Source organism: Silurus meridionalis, chromosome 12 (genome assembly GCF_014805685.1).
Source record: "Silurus meridionalis isolate SWU-2019-XX chromosome 12, ASM1480568v1, whole genome shotgun sequence".
Lineage (NCBI taxonomy): Eukaryota > Metazoa > Chordata > Actinopteri > Siluriformes > Siluridae > Silurus > Silurus meridionalis.
The window spans coordinates 10,023,935-10,046,632 of NC_060895.1; the positions used below are offsets into that span (position 1 = coordinate 10,023,935).

Genomic DNA, 22,698 nt, shown 5'->3' on the forward strand with positions numbered 1-22,698 from the left:
GGTTAGGATTGAAATGGCTGAAGATTAAATGTTAAGGCACAATTAATAAATACCAAATAATAAATACCAAATCTAATACCAAATTTTCATTTCATTTCATGGCAAATAATGCAATTCGAACACTCAAACAAGGAAGACGTGCTTGGTACATAATTCATTCCTAACACTATTCAACAATAAAAAGCATCCACATGAACAAGCAAATGTAACAGTTTTCTTTGCCCCTGTTAAACATAAAGACCAAATGTATGCAGACACCTGACTATCACAATATGTTGGTCTTTCCCAAAATGTTGCAGCAAAGTTTATTATTTGTTTGAAGCAGCATTGCAATTTCTCTCAACTGGAACCAAGGATCCCAGAACATTTTCCAGCATGTGAAGACATCGTTTTTCAAGGTTGGAGTGAAAGAAAGAAATGTAGTGTCCTGCACAGAGCATTGACCTCAACCGCACTGAACAATATTGGGATGAAATGGGATGCTGACTGCACACAAGACCTCACCAAAGGTCAGTGCTGGAACTTACTAATGCTGTTGTGGCTGAAAGAGCACAAATCTCAACACCCACACTTTAGAATCTTGTGGAAAGCCTTTTCAGGTATCAAAAAAAGGACTAGATCTGCAATGGGTAAAAGGTAAATGTACAAGGATATATATGTGACTGGTCAGGTGTCTGCATACTTAAGGCCATATTTATGTGCACCCGAGCTGAGTACTCCAGTACCGATTTAAGTGATGGAAAATAATGGAAAAAGGAAGACCAGTGCTGCACTAATTTGTACACAAAATGCACAAAATCTTGTATGCTACATTTTTCCCAGAAGAGCACCAAAGCTATGTTTAAAGCAAGGCGGTTGTATCAATTAACGTTGCTTCCTTTTTCCAGCATGCGCAGAGTCTGCCTCACCACGCGCTCCACTCTGCGGAAGTGCAACTTCTTCAAGAAGTTTGAATTCTGTTTGCGACCCCACTCCAGATCCTTCACGAAGATCAGAAGCTGTTCACGTACACGTTCCCTTTCCCAGGATAATGAGTTCTTTCCTATGATGCTCAAAATGGGATGCCAGTCCTCTGAGATGTCCGAGCCCTCGGTCACCGAAGCCAGCACTTTTACACGTCTTCCGCCTTTGACCTGCGGAACACCACGGACATGCAACGACTGCTTCCCCACGTCGGTTAGCTGGTTCAAATACAAGCTGCAAAGATACCAAGAGGAACATATATCGCTTAGCATTTTATTATAAAATGATACAGTGTAGTAGTGGATTTGAAGATTGTACAAGCCTCTGTTGAAAAAAAAAAAAAACAAGTATGCATACACTTTTATAATTAAAAAACAAATCTTCATGTTTTTTTGCACGGAATCTCGTTGTTGAAAGGTATTGATCAAAAAAGTGCTATAAGAGATTGCAAAGGTTCAAACATACACATATAATTATCAAAAACTGAAGCAAATATGAATAAGATATGCTTCCAAAATTGATCAAAGGACAAGAAGAAAGCTGCTCAGAATCAATGCCAATTAGCCTACGGCAAAATTAAAGAAGCTGCATGCATTTTTGGCAAGCACTTGTTGCTCTCTACATGCGAAACAAACTCCTATCTTCTTCACATTTCTGGGCTATTGATTAAGGGCGCTATACAGAAGCCCAAACATACATACAATAACCTGAAACATAAAGCAAAATGTGTTATGGCTGATAAGACTAAGGATATGTTTTGGCCATAATTTTAAATAGACATTATACCAACCGTGAATCAGAATCAGAATCAGAATTAGAATCAGGTTTATTGACCAAGTGTGTTGACACACACAAGGAATTTGGTTCCAGCTGTTTGTTATTTTCAAAAGTACAGACATAAATAAAAACCTATACAAGACAAAACAGACACGACAAGACAAAAACAGACTATACAAGACAATACAGACAATACAGACAATATGAGACAGTATAGACAGTGTGGGTAATAAATAGGGATACAGACCAGTAATGTACATAAAGTGTGGGAGTGCATGGTAGTGCAAATGACAGTACTGTGTGCCAGGTATGATGAGAGAGTTTACTATAAAACTTTGTACAGTATATAGAAGCAATAGTATATAGAAGCAATAGTGTGTGCAACATATACAGATAATGTGATGACTGACAGTTCTGTGTAGTACTCATAGGTGTGAGCAGGGAATATAATTATGGTCAGTTGTTAGTGAGGGTGATTGCTTGGGGAAAGAAACTGTTCCTGTGTCTGGCAGTTTTAGTGAGCAAAGTTCTGTAGTGCCTGCCACAAGGGAGGAGCTGAAAGATGTTGTGTCCAGGGTGTGAAGGGTCATTAATGATTTTTCCTGCCCGGTTTCTGGTTCTTGTATGGTACAAGTCCTGGAGAGTGGGCAGGGGGGCACCAATGATTTTTTCTGCTGTTTTAACAGTTTTCTGCAGTCTGTTTCTGTCCTGTTTTGTTGCTGCTCCAAACCAGATGGTGATTGATGAGCACAGGACAGATTCAATGACTGCAGTGTAGAACTGTATCAACAGCTCCTGTGGCAGACTGTACTTCCGTAATTGCCTTAGAAAGTACATCCTCTGCTGGGCCTTTTTCAGAATCGAGTTTATGTTTGATTCCCATTTCAGGTCTTGGGAAATGGTAGTGCCCAGAAACTTGAAGTTCTCCACAGGTGACACAGGATGTTGGATATTGTGAGGGGAGTAGTGTTGAGGATGTTTCCTAAAGTCCACTATCATCTCCACAGTTTTAAGTGTGTTTAGCTCAAGGTTGTTCTGACTGCACCATAGCACCAGCTGCTTTACCTCCTGCTTATATGCAGACTCGTCACCATCTTGGATTAGTCCAATGAGCGTGGTGTCATCTGCAAATTTCAGGAGTTTGACAGTTGGGTCACTTGATATGCAGTCATTCGTATAATGGGAGAATAGCAGTGGGGAAAGGACACACCCCTGAGGAGCACCAGTGCTGACTGTCCGAATACCGGAGGTAACACCTCCCAGTCTCACCTGTTGTTTCCTGCCTGTCAGGAAGCTGGTGATCCATTGACAGATGGCAGGGGGTATAGTAAGGTTTAGGAGTTTGGAGTGGAGGATTCCCGGAATTATTGTATTGAAAGCCGAACTAAAGAATGGTGCAGTAGAATTTTGTTTGGGGGCACTGTTTCATCAGTGAGAAATAGGGCTTTGAAGTTTAAGGGGAATCATAAAGGGCATAATTAACAATCGAAATTTTGGCACAAAACCTCAAGGCATCTGCTAGAAAGATTAGATTTCACATCAAATTAAGATGAATTTCACATCAAAAACCCAAAGGATCCACTTAAATCAAGGAATTTATATGGTGACCTGAAGAGGTCTATGTACAGGATATGCTCTTACAATTTAATGTCATTAGAATGTAAAGGGGAAATTTTGCCAAGTCAAGCTCACGTACTCCTACCCACAAAGTGTAAAAAGTGATGTAATAAAATCAGGTGGTGGTTCAGCAAAGTATTAGTTTATGGGTAGGAACACTAATGCAACACTGACGTATAAACGTTTTATATCCACCATATGCTGTGACAACCGAAAGGTAAAATCCTATACCAGTCATACTCACTGTAATGTGTGAATAGTAGGGTGCTCTCTGCAGGCGTCTACCAGTTTGAGTGCCGCACCATCTCCAATGTTGTTGTAGGCCACATTCAGCTCCTGTAACCCACCATGCAAGGCCAGCTTTTCAGCTAATTCAGAAGCAGCACCATCTCCAAGGCCAGTATGCATCAGAGACAGCTTCTGTAAAGACTGGTTACCAGACAGAGCATCCAGAAGATGGCTAACCCCTCTGTCCAGCAAAGAGTTATCACACAACCTGTAACCAAAGATTCATTATATTACAATTTGCATTTGCACAATCTAGCTTAAAATATTAACAGTGAGTTTACATTTATAAAACAACAATGTTCAGTTTTATTGTTCATATACTTTTACCTGACACCATTCAAGCAATGAATAGCACATCAATACAGGCAGTTTTGATGTTAGCTGGCTACCTACCTCTTAAAGCATTAGTGCAAAATAAAGTGCTGAAAAAAAATCTGCCTTACTGTAATGATTTAATTTTAGAGTTGGGTTCGAGCAGGAGATCTCGCAGCATTATGCAGGATTCGGAATCCAGGTTGTTAAACTGCAGACTAAAGACAATATAAAACAACATACAACTATAAAAAACCCACACGCATGCCGTTAGTTTGTCTACTTTCTCAAAGAGAAAACAGAAAACCAATGCAGTCAGTATACAAATCCACTGCTATTCTGCATTTTTTTTCTCCAGTTAAAAAGGACAAGTCAATGAAAAAGGTAATTCATTTGTTATACTATTAATGATTTAAACAGGTCTATAGAGAACCTCAGAACTCTAGCAAGGTTAGTTATAGAAGGTTAGTTTCTATCCACCCTATTAAATACATTCCAGATTTATTTCATAAAAATTACTTTTCTAAAACAAAAATTTGTTTATTAAAACAATAAGACTTCCACAAACCATTTACCTTTCACAACATAACACATTAGGTACATTATTTATATACATATTGGTTTTCTTTTTGTTTTTGGGGTTACGATTGGACCAGATTGGAACTACTAAATCTTAACAATAAATGCAATCCCTGGATTTCATTGTAGAACCACTGATTAATATTTAAGTTTATTTTAGTATTCACAAACATTTGGTCTATTCAAAAAAAGAAATTATGTATAAAATCATAAAAAATTAATTGTAAAAAAATACAGAATATTCTAAGAAAGTCAAAAACACAGTCATTACCCTGTAATTATGAATAGGCCAAATAAATATCCCTGCACTAAAACACAAATTATTTTTTATTAAACAGAAAATCTCTCACTTGATGCTTCTGGTGTTGTTAAAGGCAGGATATAAGGTTTGTAGCAACTCTGGAGTGACATGGCAGGAGGACAGGTTGAGCTCATTCAGCACAGAGCCAGAAGGTAAGCAGTTTAACACTGAGCTCAGCACAAAACACTTCAGTGGGGTCATGCGCACATTGGACAGGTTGATGATTTTGACAGATTGCAGCACTTCGGCCATTAGCCGAGGGTTCTGTAGCTCGTAGAGCAAAACCAGCAAATCCATCAACTCCTCAGGTGGCTGCTGCTTGCAGCTTTCCTTGATCAGCTGCTTCTTTAGTGTTCGAGTGATCTGGACCACTGTGGTGCTCTTAATGTCACATCCAAGTTGCTCCAGTAGCCTTCTGTTCCCATAATGTAGAAGTCCTCCCATAAAGATCGGGTACAACTCAAAGGACCTGGTATCATCTTTTTGCTCTGGTTGCGGGCCTTGCACTCCAAGCAAGCTTTGCTCCACCTGATCGAGAACATCTTCATTGTAGCTGTCTTCCGAGCGGAACATTTCTGCAGCCATAGTGTTGGCGATGCGTCCCCTACTAAGACTAGTTATCCGATCAAAGAATTTGGGGAACAGCTTCACCAAGTTAAACAGGGCAAAGATCCTGAGAGGTATGAACTTAGAGAGAATGGTCATTAAGGTGGTGATGTCCTCGCCAGCTTGTCCAAGGACTGATGACACTTGCTTAGTGACTTTCTCCAGGGCCGTTTTGTTCTCACCAAGAACAACATAAAGGGCAGCCAAATACTCCTGCATGGCTGGAACAGCAAAAACAAAGCGTTTCTCATTGGATTCTGTAAGCTTTTGACCATGTTCTACAAAGGGAACGAGGAAGAAGTCTAGAACATCTGTACGAAACACTGCCAGTTGCTGAAGCTCTTCATCAGTTTTGATCTTCCCACCAATCCACTGTTCAAGATCGGTCTCAGAATAGGAAGTATGTTTACTGCTGACTCCATCAAAAGCCAGCTTCCCCACAGTGCGAACCACATAGAGCATTAACGAATTCTGGTTCTCTTGTGAAGCTTGGTCTCCTCCTATTGTCATCACCTCTCCTCCAAAGTTAAGCCTCAGGAAGCTTGTGTAGATACCAGTAAGAGTGCGAATGGGTGCCTTGGCATCAGTAAAGTGAAGGAAGTGGAGCGTGGCGCATGTGAGCCAGCAGTAGGAAGGTAAAAAGCAGGCTGCTGCTAACTGGCTCTCACGCTGCAGGTTGAGGTAGAGCATCTCTATCAGAGATTCTGCCTCTTTGCTTGGCTTTTCTCCACTTTGTTGTAACAGTCTGCTTGTGAAGTATGTTCTCTGGAGATCAGGATCGTTGAAACCATAGATTTGAGCATAGCGGTGCACATATTTCTTTGGGATATAATCTACAGCAGATAGCCTGGTTGTAACCAAAATGCTGGCCTGAAAAATATTTGAGAAGTTAAAGATGTAGTGAGTGTAAGTTCAGAAGATCTAAATCTTAATGTTGTATTTAATAGAATTCAACATGTCTCTGAAATTCAATAATTATTAAATTTTTCTCAAAAAAGTAGCAAATTTGTTGGCACCCCAATTCAAGTTAAATCTCTCGAAAATATTCTGCCCTTATTAAACATGACAAAAAAAAGCCTTGTGCTAATATTCGCTGCATTTTAACCTTCACCAGATATAAGTTTTAATTTATAAACATGCTAATGAATAAGTCCAGAGACCAGAAGCTTAGACACACCTCAGGTAGTAGGTATTTCCTCAGCAAGTTCACTACAATAGCTCCTGATGACAGAGCCTCATTAGGATCACTGCATAATTCAGTGCTGCCAATCCTAAAGTCTAGCTTCATTTTCTCCATTCCGTTGAAGATGAAGAGGATCTCGCTGGCTTGGTTATTATCTCCACTGAGAAATGGTGTCTTCCGAAGGTGTACATATTTTCTACCCACAAGGTCTCGTAGTGATGCGGATTTAGACAACTGAGCGAGATCCTCACAAGAGAAGGGCACCAACAGCTTGAACTGGGAAAGAGCTGATCCAGCACACCAGTCCAAAACCAGCTTGCGGACAACTGTACTCTTCCCAGTGCCAACAGCTCCATACAGCAATATGTTGTGTCCTTTTCCATCCTTAATGCCGTGTTTTGCATCAAACAGCTGTTCAGGTGTGATTGAGCGTTTCATTGATTCATTTCCTTTGAAAGGGTTAATCGAGAGGTCTTTCCTCTCATCTGGGTTTTTTTCAAGAATAAGTGGCTCTATATGCATGGTTTCAGGAGAGAAGAAACCCCCAAACTGTTTTTCTTCCTGAGGTAAGTGGCTGAACCACAGCATTAACTTTTGTTTGTGGATCTCTATGGGATCTGTGGATCAAATTCAACACAGTACTGAAGTCAAGTCAAGTCAAGTTTATTTCTATAGCAATTTTCACAACAGACATTGTCTCAAAGCAGCTTTACAGAAATCAACAGTCAAGGTGAATCGTGTGCATTGATCCCTGATGAGCAAGCCGTGGCAAATAGAAAGTTTTTGCATTATTTCCAAAAGGTACCCAATACCCAAGAACTGTGCCAAAGGTTTCAGCTCACCTGTGGTTGCTGTGCCAGAGGAATATGATCTTAAACTGTAACCAGAGAATGATGAACCCATTAACGGTACCCGTTCACTCCACCCACATCCACAACGACTCATCCACCTGTAAGAACGTTTTTTTTATTTTTTATTTTTGTTATAGTTTTACATGCTACAACAAGAAATGACTTTAAAAAAAAAGGTACATTACTTGGCATGTAATAAGGATCCTGCTTTTCTGACACAGCAGAAGTCACTAGGTGGAAATGTGAACTCCACTTCTGAAAGAAAGGTATTGATTGGAAAAAAAACCCCAGGACAATTCAGTACTTGTAAGCAAATAAGATAATAACTTAGAGAAATGTACTTTCAAAACATACTTCTCCCTGGAACTGCTTCATGTTTGTAATCCTTTAGTGCACTGTAAGATCTCCAGCTTACAGCTCCTCTTCCTGTCGTTCTTCCAAATCGCCACATTTTGCTATCCTTTAGGACCCCTCCTATGAGAGTAACAGTCCCAATATGATATATTTATACTTATAAACCTGCATTGCTTCACATGAATCAGTTTTCCATTAAACACATTTTCAGACCAAAATGCTTTGTTTGCAGTATAAATATTTATGAACAACTCATTGCATTCATTTTGTATGAAGGGCATGCTTCCACTCAGAGTATCTACCTGGAATCTGGGCAAATATGCAGTATTTTTTACAAATGACTAATCACATTACAGAAATAAATCGTGGGTTATTATCATTCGTGAACATGGGCGTTTTGTGCTAGTGAATATAAGCTAATAATATGTAATCAAACTATCCACAGATGTATCTTATTAAACCAACTTTGATGATAGAACCTGATCATAGACTCCAAATTCATTACATATAAATCCATATGACTATATATCTGAGAATGGCAACTCTGAACAATGTTGACTATTTGCACTTGCAAGCAAAATATATACTTGTATACTAAAACACTAACACACCTCACATGGCAGCTATATAGTGATCGATCATTTTACTTTATATACAGGAATGTGTATGTTTACAGTCTTTTCACTAACCCGGAACCATGTTCATGTAAACATGGCGATGGGGTGACTTTTGACAAGGAGACGTAGTAGCGATTGTACAGAACAAGCGACTCAAAGGACAAATGATTTGGTCTTACCCACTGCTTTAACACTGTTGCATTGCAGCATCGTGTTCAGGTTGGAAATGTTTACACAAGTCTTCCTTATCGATCTCCATTAAAACCTTGCATCTGGTGTCCGTACGGCAGCAACGCAGCAGCACTTCCTGTTCCTTCCTTAAACGAGTCAGTCTGTCAGTCTGTCTGGCGCTCTCTCTCTCTCTCTCTCTCTCTCTCTCTCTCTCTCTTTTAGATCTGTACGTCGAAATCAATACGACTTGCAATACTCATATTCAAACCTCGTTTTTGCCCCTTCAAAAAAAGTACTTTATTTTTTTTAGACAAAGGTTTAACCTGCTTTAGCTCTGCTAAACAGGGGAAAACAATAATAGGAACCCTGTTAGAATTTGTAATGGTTGTACTGGTATACATATAATGGGAATTGTATTGGTTTTAATAGAAAAGGGTCTCTACTTTGTATTAGTCCTCTATTGGTGGCATGTGTGCCATATAGACAGTAGCAACAGATCACTTTTGTGTTTATTAGACAAAAGTAGGAAAGAAACTACAAAGGGTATGGTTGTTATGAATAAGAGGATTGTAATATCAGTTGTAATTTCTGTTACATTTGTATTTGGATGTATAAATGGGTAGATATTATTAATATCCAAATTTCCAGTGTTCACTGATAGTGAAAAGTACTTACAATAATGATATCCGAATTAACTAACAGAAAAAAAAGCCGTTGAACAAATAATGTCCTATTTTAATACATAAGACTATAAATGCCTGGTCTCTCGTAGTCCTGCTGAAATTGCAGTTTTCCCTGTCTGGTCTTTGGAGATGTTTTGTGAGAATAAGAAATTGAAATAGTAGCCAGCCCTCATTTTGTGAGTTGTAGACTAATGTATCTTTAATTCTGAAAAGTTCACCAGATTTTGATCTCACAGTCCCAGAGACCTGGTATTGAGCTTGGTAAATTCTTTGTATATACTTAATGTCCACAGTGGCTTCTTCTTCTTCTTGTTTCTGTGTGTTTGTGTATGTTTGTATTTGTATGGACCACTGCAAAGGACATCTACCACTCAGTGCTCCAAGGATTAGCTCTGGATTCACCATGAACTTCAGAGCAATGAATGAATTCATAAATGGAAGAATGCAGTTACTTATTCAGCAAATCATGTGGCCAAAGAACAATGCACAATAACTATGCAGATACAGGACAAGAGCTTTAGTTAATGTTCACAGCAAACATCATTAGTAAGAAAAAGACACTGCAGCTCTTGACCTGTGTCAATCTAATTGATTGGCTGATTTGATAAATGTGTGAATGTTGAACAAAGATGTTCCTAATAAAGTTGTAGGCGAGAGTATAAAATAACTGTTTGGCTGTGTAGAAGTTATAGCTGTTCCTAGTTTTTACCACTACAATACTATGCAATAATACCTTTATGGAATGTCTGTCAAATACAAAAAAAAGAGGTTATGAGTATTTTAAATGGACTTTTAATTCATGAGGACTCATCCATGAAAATTATTTTAATTCATTTCATTTTTATTTGTATAGCGGTTAACAATGGATATTGTCTCAAAGTAGCTTTACACAGATAATGTGGTAAGAAAGAATCAATAAGATTGTTCTTTATAAGTGTAAGTTTGTCCCTAATGAGCAGCTGGTGGCGACTGTGGCGAGGAAAAACTCAGTGTTTTTTCTTTTGCCATCTCAGCGAAAGGACTAAGACTTAAGAGGGAACCCTCCATTTATTACAGTTAAACGTTGTTGAAGTGTGCAGTGATAGTGATCAAATGCAAACTGTAGTCCTGAGTCATTGTAGCAGACTGTTGACATTAAGTACAATCCAAATCCATTTTCAAAAGCTCTCCTCTTACTCCGAAAGACCATTACTGTATATGCCGGCCTACTTTATAAACTAAACAGCACACAACCACATATTAATGCATTTATCATTTATGTACTACCTGTTAATTTTTTTTATATTTCTATATACTGACTCTAATCGGTCACTAACTAGCCTCAACTACTTTTTATGTTTCGACACAGGAGGTTAACTGTTATGGTTATGTAGTTTGACCATATTTGCCTACCTTGCCTTGCCAAGCTTGCCTTGCCATGACTGGTAAAGCACATGTTTGCTTTTCAAGACTTTTAAAGATAAAAATACGATATATACAGTATATATATATATATATATATATATATATATATATATATATATATATATATATATATATATATATATATATATATATATATATTTTTGCAGTGACTGCAGTTATAGGTGCATTAACTATTTCCCGCCTTCTATAAATAAAGAGTAATTTTGATCTTTTAAAGAGGTACTGTCAACATGCATCATGTTTTACAGATTACATGGTTTTTTTTTAAAAGCTTTATCATCTCGACATACATTTTACTTTGATAATATGCTACCTTTCAAACAAACATATAAATGTTCTCTAAATGTAAATGTTTATAGGAGTTTTCATCTGTTAGCAAATATTTGTAACTTGAATCATTGTAAGATATACGGTCACCTTTATGCATCATATTTAAGCAAATTACATGTGTATGATATGTCCTCTTTACTTTTTTTTTTACTTTACTAAAAATATACTATGCAAATATGCCAAAATGTTGGACAAACTTAGTCGACTGTATATGAAAGTTATCTACATTTTAAGGTTTGATTTCATGTTAAAACAAATTGTTTACATGAAGTGAAACATGCGTTTTGATGTATTTTCCATTACAAAAATTTACTATTTTATAAAACTCATTGGTGTTACATCGGTGACCACATTATTCCACATTTTTGCTTTTTTTATCCGGTTTTGGGACAATCACTAAATATGTATGCTTTTTTTTCTTTTCATTTTTTGTAAATTGAACTTAACTTTTCTTATCTAATTTGTAAATGGGTTGATGTCTATTGTACTCTCGCTCTTTTTTGACTTTTAGATATGAGTTTTAGGAGGGACATTACTCCAACATTTTTGACTCCAGTTTGGGACAATCACTCAAATGCAGTGTTTCAAGTTCCAGGTCAGGGAAAGTGCAAACTGATTATTACACCATGCAATTACAATGTGAAAATAATGTTTAATGTTGCAATGTTAAACTTTTGTTACATTATGTTTAATGTTAGATTTGATTCTTGTGATCCCTGTTACTTGTTGGCACATTGGTTTTAAACAATTGCTTTAATTTAAGGACCACATTATGTCCTGCTACTTGCTCTTGTTTTTTTTTTTTTACTCCAGAAGCAATTGTAAACCAATAATAAATATTTGAAAATGAAACGTTTTTTACCATTTATTTAAGAGAATTAAGGAAACGTAAGGTAGTTATATAAAGTAAGTATGAATGTGTGTGCACACGTATGTGTGTTTGCGTGTGTAAGAGTATTCACAGCACTTCAATTTTTCCACATTTTATTTTACAGCTGTATTCCTAAATGAATTAAATTCTTTATTATTCTCAAAATTCTACAAACAATGACCCATAATGACAATGTAAAAAAAGTTTGTTTGAAATCTTTCCCAATTTATAAAAAAAAATGATAATCACATGTACATCCGTATTCACAGACTATGCCACGACAGTCAAAATTGAGCTCAGGTGCATCCTGTTTCCACTGTTCATTCTTGATAAGTTTCTACAACTTGATTGGAGTCCACCTGTGGTAGATTCAGTTGATTGGATATGATTTGGAAAGGCACACACCTGTCTGTACAAGGTTCCACAGTTAACAGTGCATGTAAAAGCACAAACAAAGCCATGAAGTCTGTAGAACTCAGAGACAGGATTGTATCGAGGCACAGATCTGGGGAAGGATACAGAAATTTCTGCAGCATTGAAGGTCCCAATGAGCACAGTGGCCTACATCATCCATAAATTGATTTTTTGTATTTGACGACAAAAGTTTGGAACCACCAGGACTCTTCCTAGAGCGGGCTGCCCGACCAAACTGAGTGATTGGGGAGAAGGGCCTTTCACCAAAAACCTGATGATCACTCTAAAAGAGTTCCATCGTTTCTCTGTGGAGAGAGGAGAACCTTCCAGAAGAAAAATCGTCTCTGCAGTACTCCACCAATCAGGCCTGTAATGGTAGAGTGGCCAGATGGAAGCCACTCCTTAGTAAAAGGTACATGACAGCCAAAAGGCACCTGAAGGATTCTCAGACCACGAGAAACAAAGCTTGAGCTCTTTGGACTGAATACCAAGCGTGATATCCAGGCACCGCTCATCACCTTGCCAATACCATCCCTACAGGGAAGCATCATGCTGTTGGGATGTTTTTCAGAGGCAGGAACTGGGAGACTAGACTGGATAGAGGGAAAGATGAATGCGGCAATGTAATGAAAACCGTGATGAAAACCTGCTCTGGACCTCAGACCGGGTCTACAGGTCATCCAACAGGACAACAACCCTAAGCACACAGCCAAGATAACAAAGGAGTGGCTATGGGACAACTTTGTGAACGTCCTTGAGTGTCACAGCCAGAGCCCATACACATCTATGAAAAAAAACCTTTCTTTCGGCTTCTCCCGTTAGGGGTCGCCACAGCGGACCATCCGCATGTTTTGATTTGGCACGTTTTTACGCTGGATGACCTTCCTAACGCAACCCTCCCCATTTATCCGGGCTTGGGACTGGCACTAAGGCTTTTGTAACCTTAATGGCTGGGGTTGGTTCCCTGACCGGGGATCGAACCCAGGCCACAGCGGTGAGAGCGCTGCATCCTAACCACTAGACCACCAGGGAACACAGCGATGGAAAGATCTGAAAATGGCTTTGTACTGACACTCCCCATCCAACTTGATGGGCCTTGAGAGGTTCTGCAAAAAAGAATGGGAAAACCTGCCCAAAAACCGGTGTGCCAAGTTTGTAACATAATACGCAAAAAAGACTTGAGGCTATAATTGGTGCCAGAGGTGCTTCAACAAAGGCTTTTTCCATTTCTCTAACACACTCTCCATTATTATGCACTGTTGATCCCAGTTACTTAAACTCATCCACCTTCACCACCTCTTCTCCCTGCAACAGCACCACTCCACTGCCCTCACTCTCATTCACACATATGTACTCTGTCTTACTCCTACTGACTTTCTTTCCCTGTCTCTCCAACACACACCTCCACTTCTCCAGGCTTTTCTTAACCTGCTCCCTACTCTCACCACAAATCACAATACCATCCGCAAACCTCATAGTCCACGGAGACTCCTGTCTGATCTTGTCCGTCAACCTGTCCATCACCACTGCAAACAGGAAAGGGGTCAGAGCCAATCCTTGATGCAATCCAACCTCCACCTTGAACCAGTCTGTCGTTCCTACTGCACACTTCACTGCTGTCACACTGTCCTCATACATGTCCTGCACCATCCTTACATACTTCTCTGCCACAACTGACTTCCTTATACAATACCACAACACTTTCTCCAAATCCACAAACACTCAATGCAACTACTGACATTCTCTTTACTTATTTCATCAACATTCTCAAAGCAAATACTGTGTCTGTAGTGCTCTTTCTCAACATGAAATTATACTGTTGCTCACAGATGGTCACCTCTTCCCTACTCTTTCCCATAACTTCATGGTTTGACTGATCTTCCTTATTCTTAAAAATCAACACCAGCACACTCCGTCTCCATTCCTCTAGCATCATCTCACCTTCCAAAATTCTATTCTATACGCATATACTGTATGTAACATATGTATATTTCGGTAAATATGTTAAAAAATAAAAACATCCACTTTTGTAATATTTTAAAATATTTGTGTCATATAAATACAAGTATCTGAATGATAAAATTTTACTGCTACCATCATAATGTGAGGAACTGCAAATGTAACACATAAGGCATCCAAAGAAAAAAAAATAATTAAGTGATTAAATAAAACCATCACACAGCATATAGATAAGTGCATATGTTATATCTGACACTGCATATTTGTGTTGTATAATAAGGGCATTTAAATGCTAAAATATATTTACAAAACAAGCAGACAATTCCAAATTCGGAATCAAAAACATAACACAGGAACGAGTTAGGCGATCAGCAAATAACAAGAATGAGGCAAAATAAAAACATAGACAAATATAAGGACGAATGGCTTGGTAAAGACCAGCGCCAAACACTGAACAATACTTTGCCATCTGAGAATGGAAACATTGGGTATTTTAAGACTTAATACTCGAAACAGCTGTAGACAATTGGAACAAGTGAGGAAATTAACAAATGAGAAGACAAAGACAAAACAAAACGAATGGCTACATAAACAGAAAATACACTGCAATACGCTGTAGCACTGTAAGTCAGCATGTGGTCCGAGACCTGGGAGTGAAGGGAATAATCATTGACACCAGTGTACGCCGTCTCAAAGTGGTCACCTGAATGAAATAAGTTAAAAATCAATAAATGATGACAAAATTGACAGTTTAAGTAAAAATTGCGAAAAAAATGCAGTCTCAAAAAGTCTTACTTGTTTGGTAGTAATCATAAATTTTGATCACAGGAAGTACCTGTTTCATGTTTAGACAATAGGTGATAGGAGTATTCCTTTGGAGCTGTTAAGAAATACACCATTAGTAATATTACAAACATGTCACACCATATCTCTTAAAAGAGTAAACAGTTAAATAATCTCTCTCCCCTCTTTGATATACATGACAAGATGGTCGTCTTTGGAATCGACTCGTTCTACCAAAGTGCCATTTTTTAGCTACAGAAAACAAAACGAGAATTATTGTACCATTATCTTTTCATCCTGACATGTATTTTATAAATGTTTTAGCAACACTACTACTTCTTACCTCACCGGGATCTGCTGTGAACCCTGATAAGAGTTTTATGTCCACAATGATCATGTTAGTGCTTTCAAGTGTCCCAGAATATCTGGAAAGAAACTTTCAGGAGTATTTAAATGATCAATAAAACCCAATATCATGTTGTACTATTAAAAGAATATTTAGTCATTAATCAATCAATTTAATGTTTTTTTAACTCAGACACTATCCCAGTATATACAGTACAGTATGTCATAGCCAATTTAGGAAAACTTATAATAATAAAATATCGTCTATCGTTTAATCCTCTGTATATTTCATTACATATTCATTCTTACGTGACTTTGAACTTGAGCAACAGATTTTCTCCAAGTAATTTTCTGTAGCTTCCCTCAGTTGAAGTCGTGATGCTCAGTGTACTGGTTTCAGAAGGTGTGGGGACATTGTAGAAAAGTGCTGTCTGCGAGTGAGGATTATTAAATAAGTTAAGTTGGCATCTGTGTAAAACAGTGGTGTATTTCAGATATTTAACTTGAGTATCTTTTTTTTTAACCCTATTTGAAGGCAAATTTATACTGAATAGAATGGGTCATTTTATTTTCGACTGATGTTTATTGTATATGAATTATTCAAAGAATAATGAAAACGATAAAAGTGTAGACCCAACATTTTGTAACTTCTATGGATAAGGACAATAACAACCATGAACAAGAAAACAAGACAATGAGAAACACTGATCACTTACATGGTGACAATAATTAGGTGAAACATGAAACAGATGTATGTATGAGTGATTAGTGCAGCATGATACTTGGAATGTGGAGGTGCAGTGGCTGATTGCAACCATATTTTAGGGTCACAATCCTGACAACAGTAAAGAAAAATAAGCTATTTCCTTTAGTTAATTATTTTTGGGATGAATAAAGTGTATAACTGACTGCCTTTCGAAGTGCCAAAAAAAATCTCATCTTGTATGATTCAATTTAAGAATGATATGGCAGGAAAGACCTGGAGGAAAGACTATATGTCAGTAAATTGCATTAGCCAAATGATGAGCGAGGAAAACCTGCTTGTGTAGTTGCTTAGATAAAGTCTCAATACAAATGACTCTACTCAGGTAAATATGGAGGCACCATTTGTATGAAAGTGAAAAAGAGATGGATGCACTGACCTGCACTGACACACAGGATGACCCCCTCACATCAATGCTGTATTTCCCAGGAACATCCTTCAGTGAACTTTTTTGGTACAGTAACTTGTTGTTCTGGTTCACATCAAAGTTGTGATTGTCTCCATCTCCAAAACTTACAACTATAACTTTTAACATGTTTTATCAGTATTCTGATTAAATGATTTTTTTTTTTAAAGGAGGGCTGCAGGTTAATTGAGTACCTGAGTGGATGAAAAGCCTCCAAAAGGATTTTGCTGCTTTACCAGCCACCTGACTATCCTATTAGCATATCCCAAATCAGCAGCAGTGAGATCACCTGTAGTGAGAACTGCTAGTAGCACGTAGGAACTGATTTCCACTGACAATGATTTGGAGTCATCTGATGCTGACTGAGACCAGTGAAGATGACTAGCTACAGTTAAAGGTTATTAAGACATACACAGTCAGGTCCATTAACATTTAGTCATTGACAAAATTATTGATATGTTACCTATCTACAACAGCATATACAGTATGAGTTGTAATTACTGAGTTTGAGTTCAAAGTGAACATTTTCAACTTTAAATTGCTCATGTAATTTTCTTTTTTGTTTTTTGTTTTTAGCAAGTGAAGTGCATGCTTCCACTCATTTCAGGTCAGGTGATAAACCTGGCCATTGTAACATACACAACATGTGCTAACAAACACATCATTGATAAATACAAGGGAGTTTAGATCCATATGCCATGATAATTGCCCACACCGTAAGATAGTGTGATATGTTTCAGGTCATGAAAAATTACTTCCCTTCTCCATACACTCCTCTTCCCGTCTGGTACATTCAGATTTCATTACACGTGTCTGGAGAAATCTGTTCCAAAACTGTAAAAAAATATTCCCTAAATGTTTATCTGGTCTTACTGTTTTTCTGGCTTACCAGTGTTTTGCATCTAGTGGTAAACCCTTTGTATATCCTATGGTAAGGGCCTGTCTTAAATGTTGACTTTAACACAGATGCTCCAAAATCCAGAATTGTGTGCTTAATATGGCCAACTGTTGTGAGGAGGTTTTCCATCACCAGGGAAGAAATTCTTACTGCTATCCACTATCCATAGTTTTCTTGTAATCTGGGTCTTTTGGTGTTACAGAACTGAACTCACCATTGCATTCCTTCTTTTAAATAATATAACAAATATACCAAATCGACTAGGTCACACCCAATCCTAATTTCTGTCAGGAATTGGTTCTGTGCTGGTTTTAAATTTTGCAGAATAAACACATTTGGGACGAAGGAAAAAATATATATATACTAGTATATAAATATACGACCCTAAATTAAAAGTTGGGAAACTGTGTAAAATGTAAATAAAAACAGAATGCAATGATTTGCAAATCTCATAAATCCATATTTCATAAAAACAATTCATGCTTAAACTTAGAATATATACAGTTTTAAGAAAAAAAAACCCACCTGGAATTTGATGTCTGCAACGGGTCTTAAAAATGTTGGGACAGGGCCAGAATTACCATGTTACTACATTGCATCATGTCTTCTGTTCGTACTGTATATATCTGGGATCTGAGGAGACCATTTGCTTAAGTTTTGAGAAAGGAATGTTGCCCCAGATGTCTCTGATACAGGATTCTCCATGCTCAACACTTTTTCATTTCATGATGCACCAAATATTTTCAAATGGTGAACGGTCTGGACTGCAGCCAGGCCAGTTCAGCACCCAGACTCTTCAAAAGTCTACTACAAAGTCATGCTATTGTAATAAGCAGCGTGCAGTTAGCATTGTCTTGCTCAATATGCAAGGCATTCCCTGTCTAGATGCAAGTATTTGTTGCTCTAAAACCTGTATATACCTTTTAGCATTGATAGAGCCTTTCTAAATATGCAAGCTGAGGATGGTGGCGTTTCTGGATCATGTTCACAGATGCCTTCTTCTTTGCATAATAGAAATGTAACCTGCATTTGTGGATGCCATGTCATCCACAAATGCAGGTTATTTAGATGTTATGTCATCCACAAATGCAGGTTATTTAGATGTTATGTCATCCACAAATGTAACCTGCATTTGTGGATGACATGGCAAACTGTGTTCACAGACAATGATTTCTGGAGGTGTTAATAAGCCATGCAGTGATTTCAATTACAAAATCATGAATGTTTTAAATGTTGTGCCACCTGAGAGCCTAAAGATAACAGGGATTCAATAACAATTTTCGCCCTTGTCACTTGTGCACAGATATTTCTGCAGATTCTTTGAAGCTTTTGATGATATTTTGTACTGTAAAAAGGATATTTAATTGCTTTGCTATTTCATATTGAAGATTATTCTAAAACTTTCCATAATTTGTACACACATTTTTTCACAGATAGTTAAAGACTCTGCCTCTCTAAGATACTGTCAGGGTGTGAGTGAAACAGGAGGCGGAAGCCGGAGTACAGCTCGCTCGGGTTTAAGTGACAAGAGTGAGGGAGAGAGATACACACAAGCACGCACACACACACGCACACACACGGCAGTCCTTAGGTTAAGAGAGTCCGAGGTGCGCTTGGGGAGAAGCGTAGCTGATCCGAGATACTCGGGGAGGAGAAGCGCAGCCAGTACAGGATGGCGGAGTCCGAATGGAACGGATAGCATAGCGTCCTGTATGCAACAATGAACACATACGGCAGTAGGTAACGTCCAACACATTCAATAATGAACAAGGGAGTGAGTGTGAGTGAGGAGAATATGTAGAAGCGGGGTGGAGTGATGATGAGCCCCAGGTGAGCGTGATTAAGCCTGGAGCTTCAGAGAGAGCGGCGGCATGATTGATGATGAGCCCCAGGTGTGCGTGGTTAAGCCTGGAGCTCTAGGGAGACCGGAGACATAGAGAGCCACCAAAGTGGGCGTGGCAGGTGGATCCCTGACAGATACACTATTTATACCCATTCATCATACTGTCATGTTTATTAAATTTGAACTGATAAATAAAACTGTTTAATTTTAAAATACACTTACAATTTCCGCACTTTTGTTGCCATGTGGCAACTTTTTTGAGATGTTGCAGCCATCAAATTCAAAATTACCATTTGATTTTTTTTGGTTGTATTGTAAAATAAAATATGGGTTTATAAGATTTGCTAATCATTGCATTCTGTTTTTATTTACATTTTACACAATGTCCCTTTTTTGGAATTGGGGTTATAACAATGGTGTTATGGTATAAAATAAAGAGTTCTTAATGAACGCGTATTACTTGCCACTCACAAAAAATTAAAGTTTGTTAGATTTGTAACTAATATAAATGTTACATATTCATCCATCCATTAAGTACATCCTCGAACTGCGACATTATCCAACTGTTTTAGTAGCTGCTCCCGAATTTTATTCTTTTCAGCTAGATGGAAAGTGTAGGCCAACAGCGCAGTTGTGTAGGTGTTTTCCAGTTTATCAACAGAAGATTTTAGGCACAGCAGTCCATTGTTTACAACAGGATCCTGCAATCAAAACAATGTACATTATTGTGTAAAGAAAAATAATGGTGGCAATGCATATCCAGAAAGGATCTTATCTTTCAAGGACACATTTAACAAATTACTTGTTCAAGCCAACTCTTTGATAAGAGTTTGCTTATTTTACTTGGAATAAATTTTGGTTAAAGCATTTGATAATTTTTCTTTTTTCTTTTTTACCCCTAGTTCCCTAAGGGAAGGAGAGCTCTGTCGAAATGCTTTGGGAATGCCTCGCATTGTCCACGCTCTGAATCACGTGTGAAAACCAGCCAATAGGCAATTTGTGACGTCATTGGCAGGCGATGTCGCGCAAACCAGGGAGCTACAAAATGGGAGCGCAATGGGAGCAACATTAGCTATTGAAAAAGAAGAAGGTAAGTGCTGCAGGGATGCAGGGAGCATGGCCCGTTGACGCAGCTCTCGTTCCTTCAGGGAACTAGGGTTACATACGTAACCTAGTGATGTTCCCTTTCAGGAACTCGAGCTGCCTCAAAAACACTTTGGGAACGAGTGTCCAATCACACCATCCTGACCAGTCCCTGCCTAGTGTGTCTGAGCACAGGTCAACGGGTGAACCAGCCCGAAGCATTACAAATGTCCTAGAGTGACACTCTAGCGGACCAGGCCTTAGAGACCGCCATACCCTGGGTGGAATGAGCCTTACTTCGAAAGTATTGGAAGGAACAAAGGACTTATAACACAGACAAATGGCATCCACAATCCATCTACTGAGCGCCTGCTTATTAGCCGGGAAACCTTTCCTGTGAGGGCCTTAGCAGATAAACAGCTGCTCCGACTTCTTTCACAGACTTGTCCTTTGGAGGTATGTGTTTAGTGCTCGCACTGGACACAGTCAATTTAGCTTTTCCTGGTTAGGGGCTAGGAAATAAGGAGGGCAGAATGCCTGAAACATCACAGGTTGTGAGGGAGCCGTAGGCACTTTAGGCACATACCCTGGTATAGGGTATCCTAAGGGCCACCTTGGCTAAGGGCTCAAAGAGGATGTTTAGATAGAGCCGCCAGCACAACGGGTTGGGGTAGAGCCTTAATTTCCCGGGCCTCTGCCCTTCCTCGACAGGGTGTCTGCTCTCCAGTTCAACTGCCCTAGGATATAAACCGCTCTCAATGAGAGGAGTTAACCCATATGAGGATCTGCCATGCCAGCCTGTACAGGGGGCGAGACCTCTCAAATCTTGGTAGAAGTGTTCCAGTGCCAAGAACACGGCCATTATCTCCAGGCAGTTTATGTGCCATAAGATTCGAAGACCTCGCCCCGAGACCTTGATAGTACAAAGTGGGTTACACCCTCGGGAGAACCCTCTGCCTCTGAGCTACCACTGGAGGGGTCTCAAATGGAGGAGGCCAAGTGGATCACACTGGCCACTGCTGCCATGAGACCGAGCAGCCTTTGGAACTGCCTCCCATTCAGTAACTGGCCTACTTTTATTTTCTTGGCTGCAGTAAGGATGACTTCGATCCAGGCTGAAGACATTTGAGATAGCTCAGTGGGTGTGATATTGGTTTACCAATTAGCAGATCCCCACAAGGTTGTGGGTTCAAACCCTGGCATCGCCAAGGTAAAGTTTTTATTTCTCTTTTAAAATCTAATATTTTAGACATTAAACTGTAAATCTATTTGTTAATTAAAGAGACCTGTTTAAATTATTGTTTTATTTCTTTGTCTTTTTAAAAAGACTTGTTTGGCCTACTTTTTATATAAGTTACATGATGTAGAAATATAGCAAAAGAAGCCATTTTGGTTTATTAGGGCCATTGACTGCTTGCAGAAGGGGGCAGAGGTAGCTCAGTGGGTAAGGTGTTGGTTTACCAATTAGCAGATCCATGCAAGGTTGTGTGTTCAAAGCCTGGCATTGCCAAGATAAAATTTAAATTTCTCTGTTAAAATCTACTCGTTTGTCTACTTTGTGGCATTAAACTGTAAATCTATTTGTAAATTAAAGAGACCTGTTTAAAATATTGTTTTATTTCTTTGTCTTTTTTAAAAGACTTGTTTGGCCTACTTTTATTATAAGTTACATGATGTTGAAATGTTTGGCCTACTTTTAATATGAGTTATATGATGATAAAATATAGGAAAAGAAGCCATGTTGGTTTATTAGGCCCATTGACTGCTTGCACAAGGGAGAAGACATAGCTCAGTGGGTAAGTGGGTAACCATGTTGGTTTATTAAACTGTAAATCTATTTGTTAATTAAAGAGACCTGTTTAAAATATTGTTTTATTTCTGTCTTTTTTAAAAGACTTGTTTGGCCTACTCTTAATAAATTACATGATTTTGAAACGTAGGAAAAGAAGCCATTTTGGTTTATTTGGCCTATTGACTACTTGCACAAAATGTGAAGAGATAGCTCAGTGGGGAAGGTGTTGGTTTTCCAAATAGCAGATGCCCACAAAGTTGTGGGTTCAAAACCCATCATCGCCATTCTAAAATTTTCATTTCTCTGTTAAAATCTAATATTTTGTCTACTTTGTGACATTACACTGTAAATCTATTAGTTAATTAAAGAGACCTGTTTAAAATATTGTTTTATTTCTTTGTCTTTTATAAAAGACTTGTTTGGCCTACTTTTAATATGAGACACATAATGTTGAAATATAGGAAAAGAAGCCATGTTGGTTTAT

The 22,698-nt window shown here is 38.4% G+C and overlaps 2 protein-coding genes and 1 non-coding gene across 3 annotated transcripts; all 3 read right to left on the reverse strand.

Moving 5' to 3' along the window:
* Positions 1–71: 71 nt before the first annotated feature.
* Positions 72–8,779, reverse strand: nlrx1 (NLR family member X1). The gene is made up of 9 exons (XM_046862666.1): positions 8,628–8,779; positions 7,832–7,951; positions 7,663–7,732; positions 7,469–7,575; positions 6,621–7,243; positions 4,887–6,313; positions 4,089–4,175; positions 3,602–3,853; positions 72–1,197 (listed from the first exon to the last, which is right to left on the reverse strand). The coding sequence occupies exons 1-9, from the start codon at positions 8,656–8,658 to the stop codon at positions 861–863; spliced, it is 3,054 nt and encodes a 1,017-aa protein (XP_046718622.1). The 5' UTR covers positions 8,659–8,779; the 3' UTR covers positions 72–860.
* A 4,523-nt stretch (positions 8,780–13,302) lies between these two features.
* On the reverse strand, positions 13,303–13,374 carry trnae-cuc. Its single transcript has one exon. It is a non-coding gene; the product is annotated as a tRNA-Glu (tRNA).
* Positions 13,375–13,967: 593 nt separating this feature from the next.
* LOC124394369 (ovostatin-like) lies at positions 13,968–16,772 on the reverse strand. The gene is made up of 5 exons (XM_046862513.1): positions 16,572–16,772; positions 15,739–15,860; positions 15,428–15,509; positions 15,097–15,336; positions 13,968–15,004 (listed from the first exon to the last, which is right to left on the reverse strand). The coding sequence occupies exons 1-4, from the start codon at positions 16,725–16,727 to the stop codon at positions 15,250–15,252; spliced, it is 447 nt and encodes a 148-aa protein (XP_046718469.1). The 5' UTR covers positions 16,728–16,772; the 3' UTR covers positions 13,968–15,004; positions 15,097–15,249.
* Between the last annotated feature and the right edge of the window lie 5,926 nt (positions 16,773–22,698).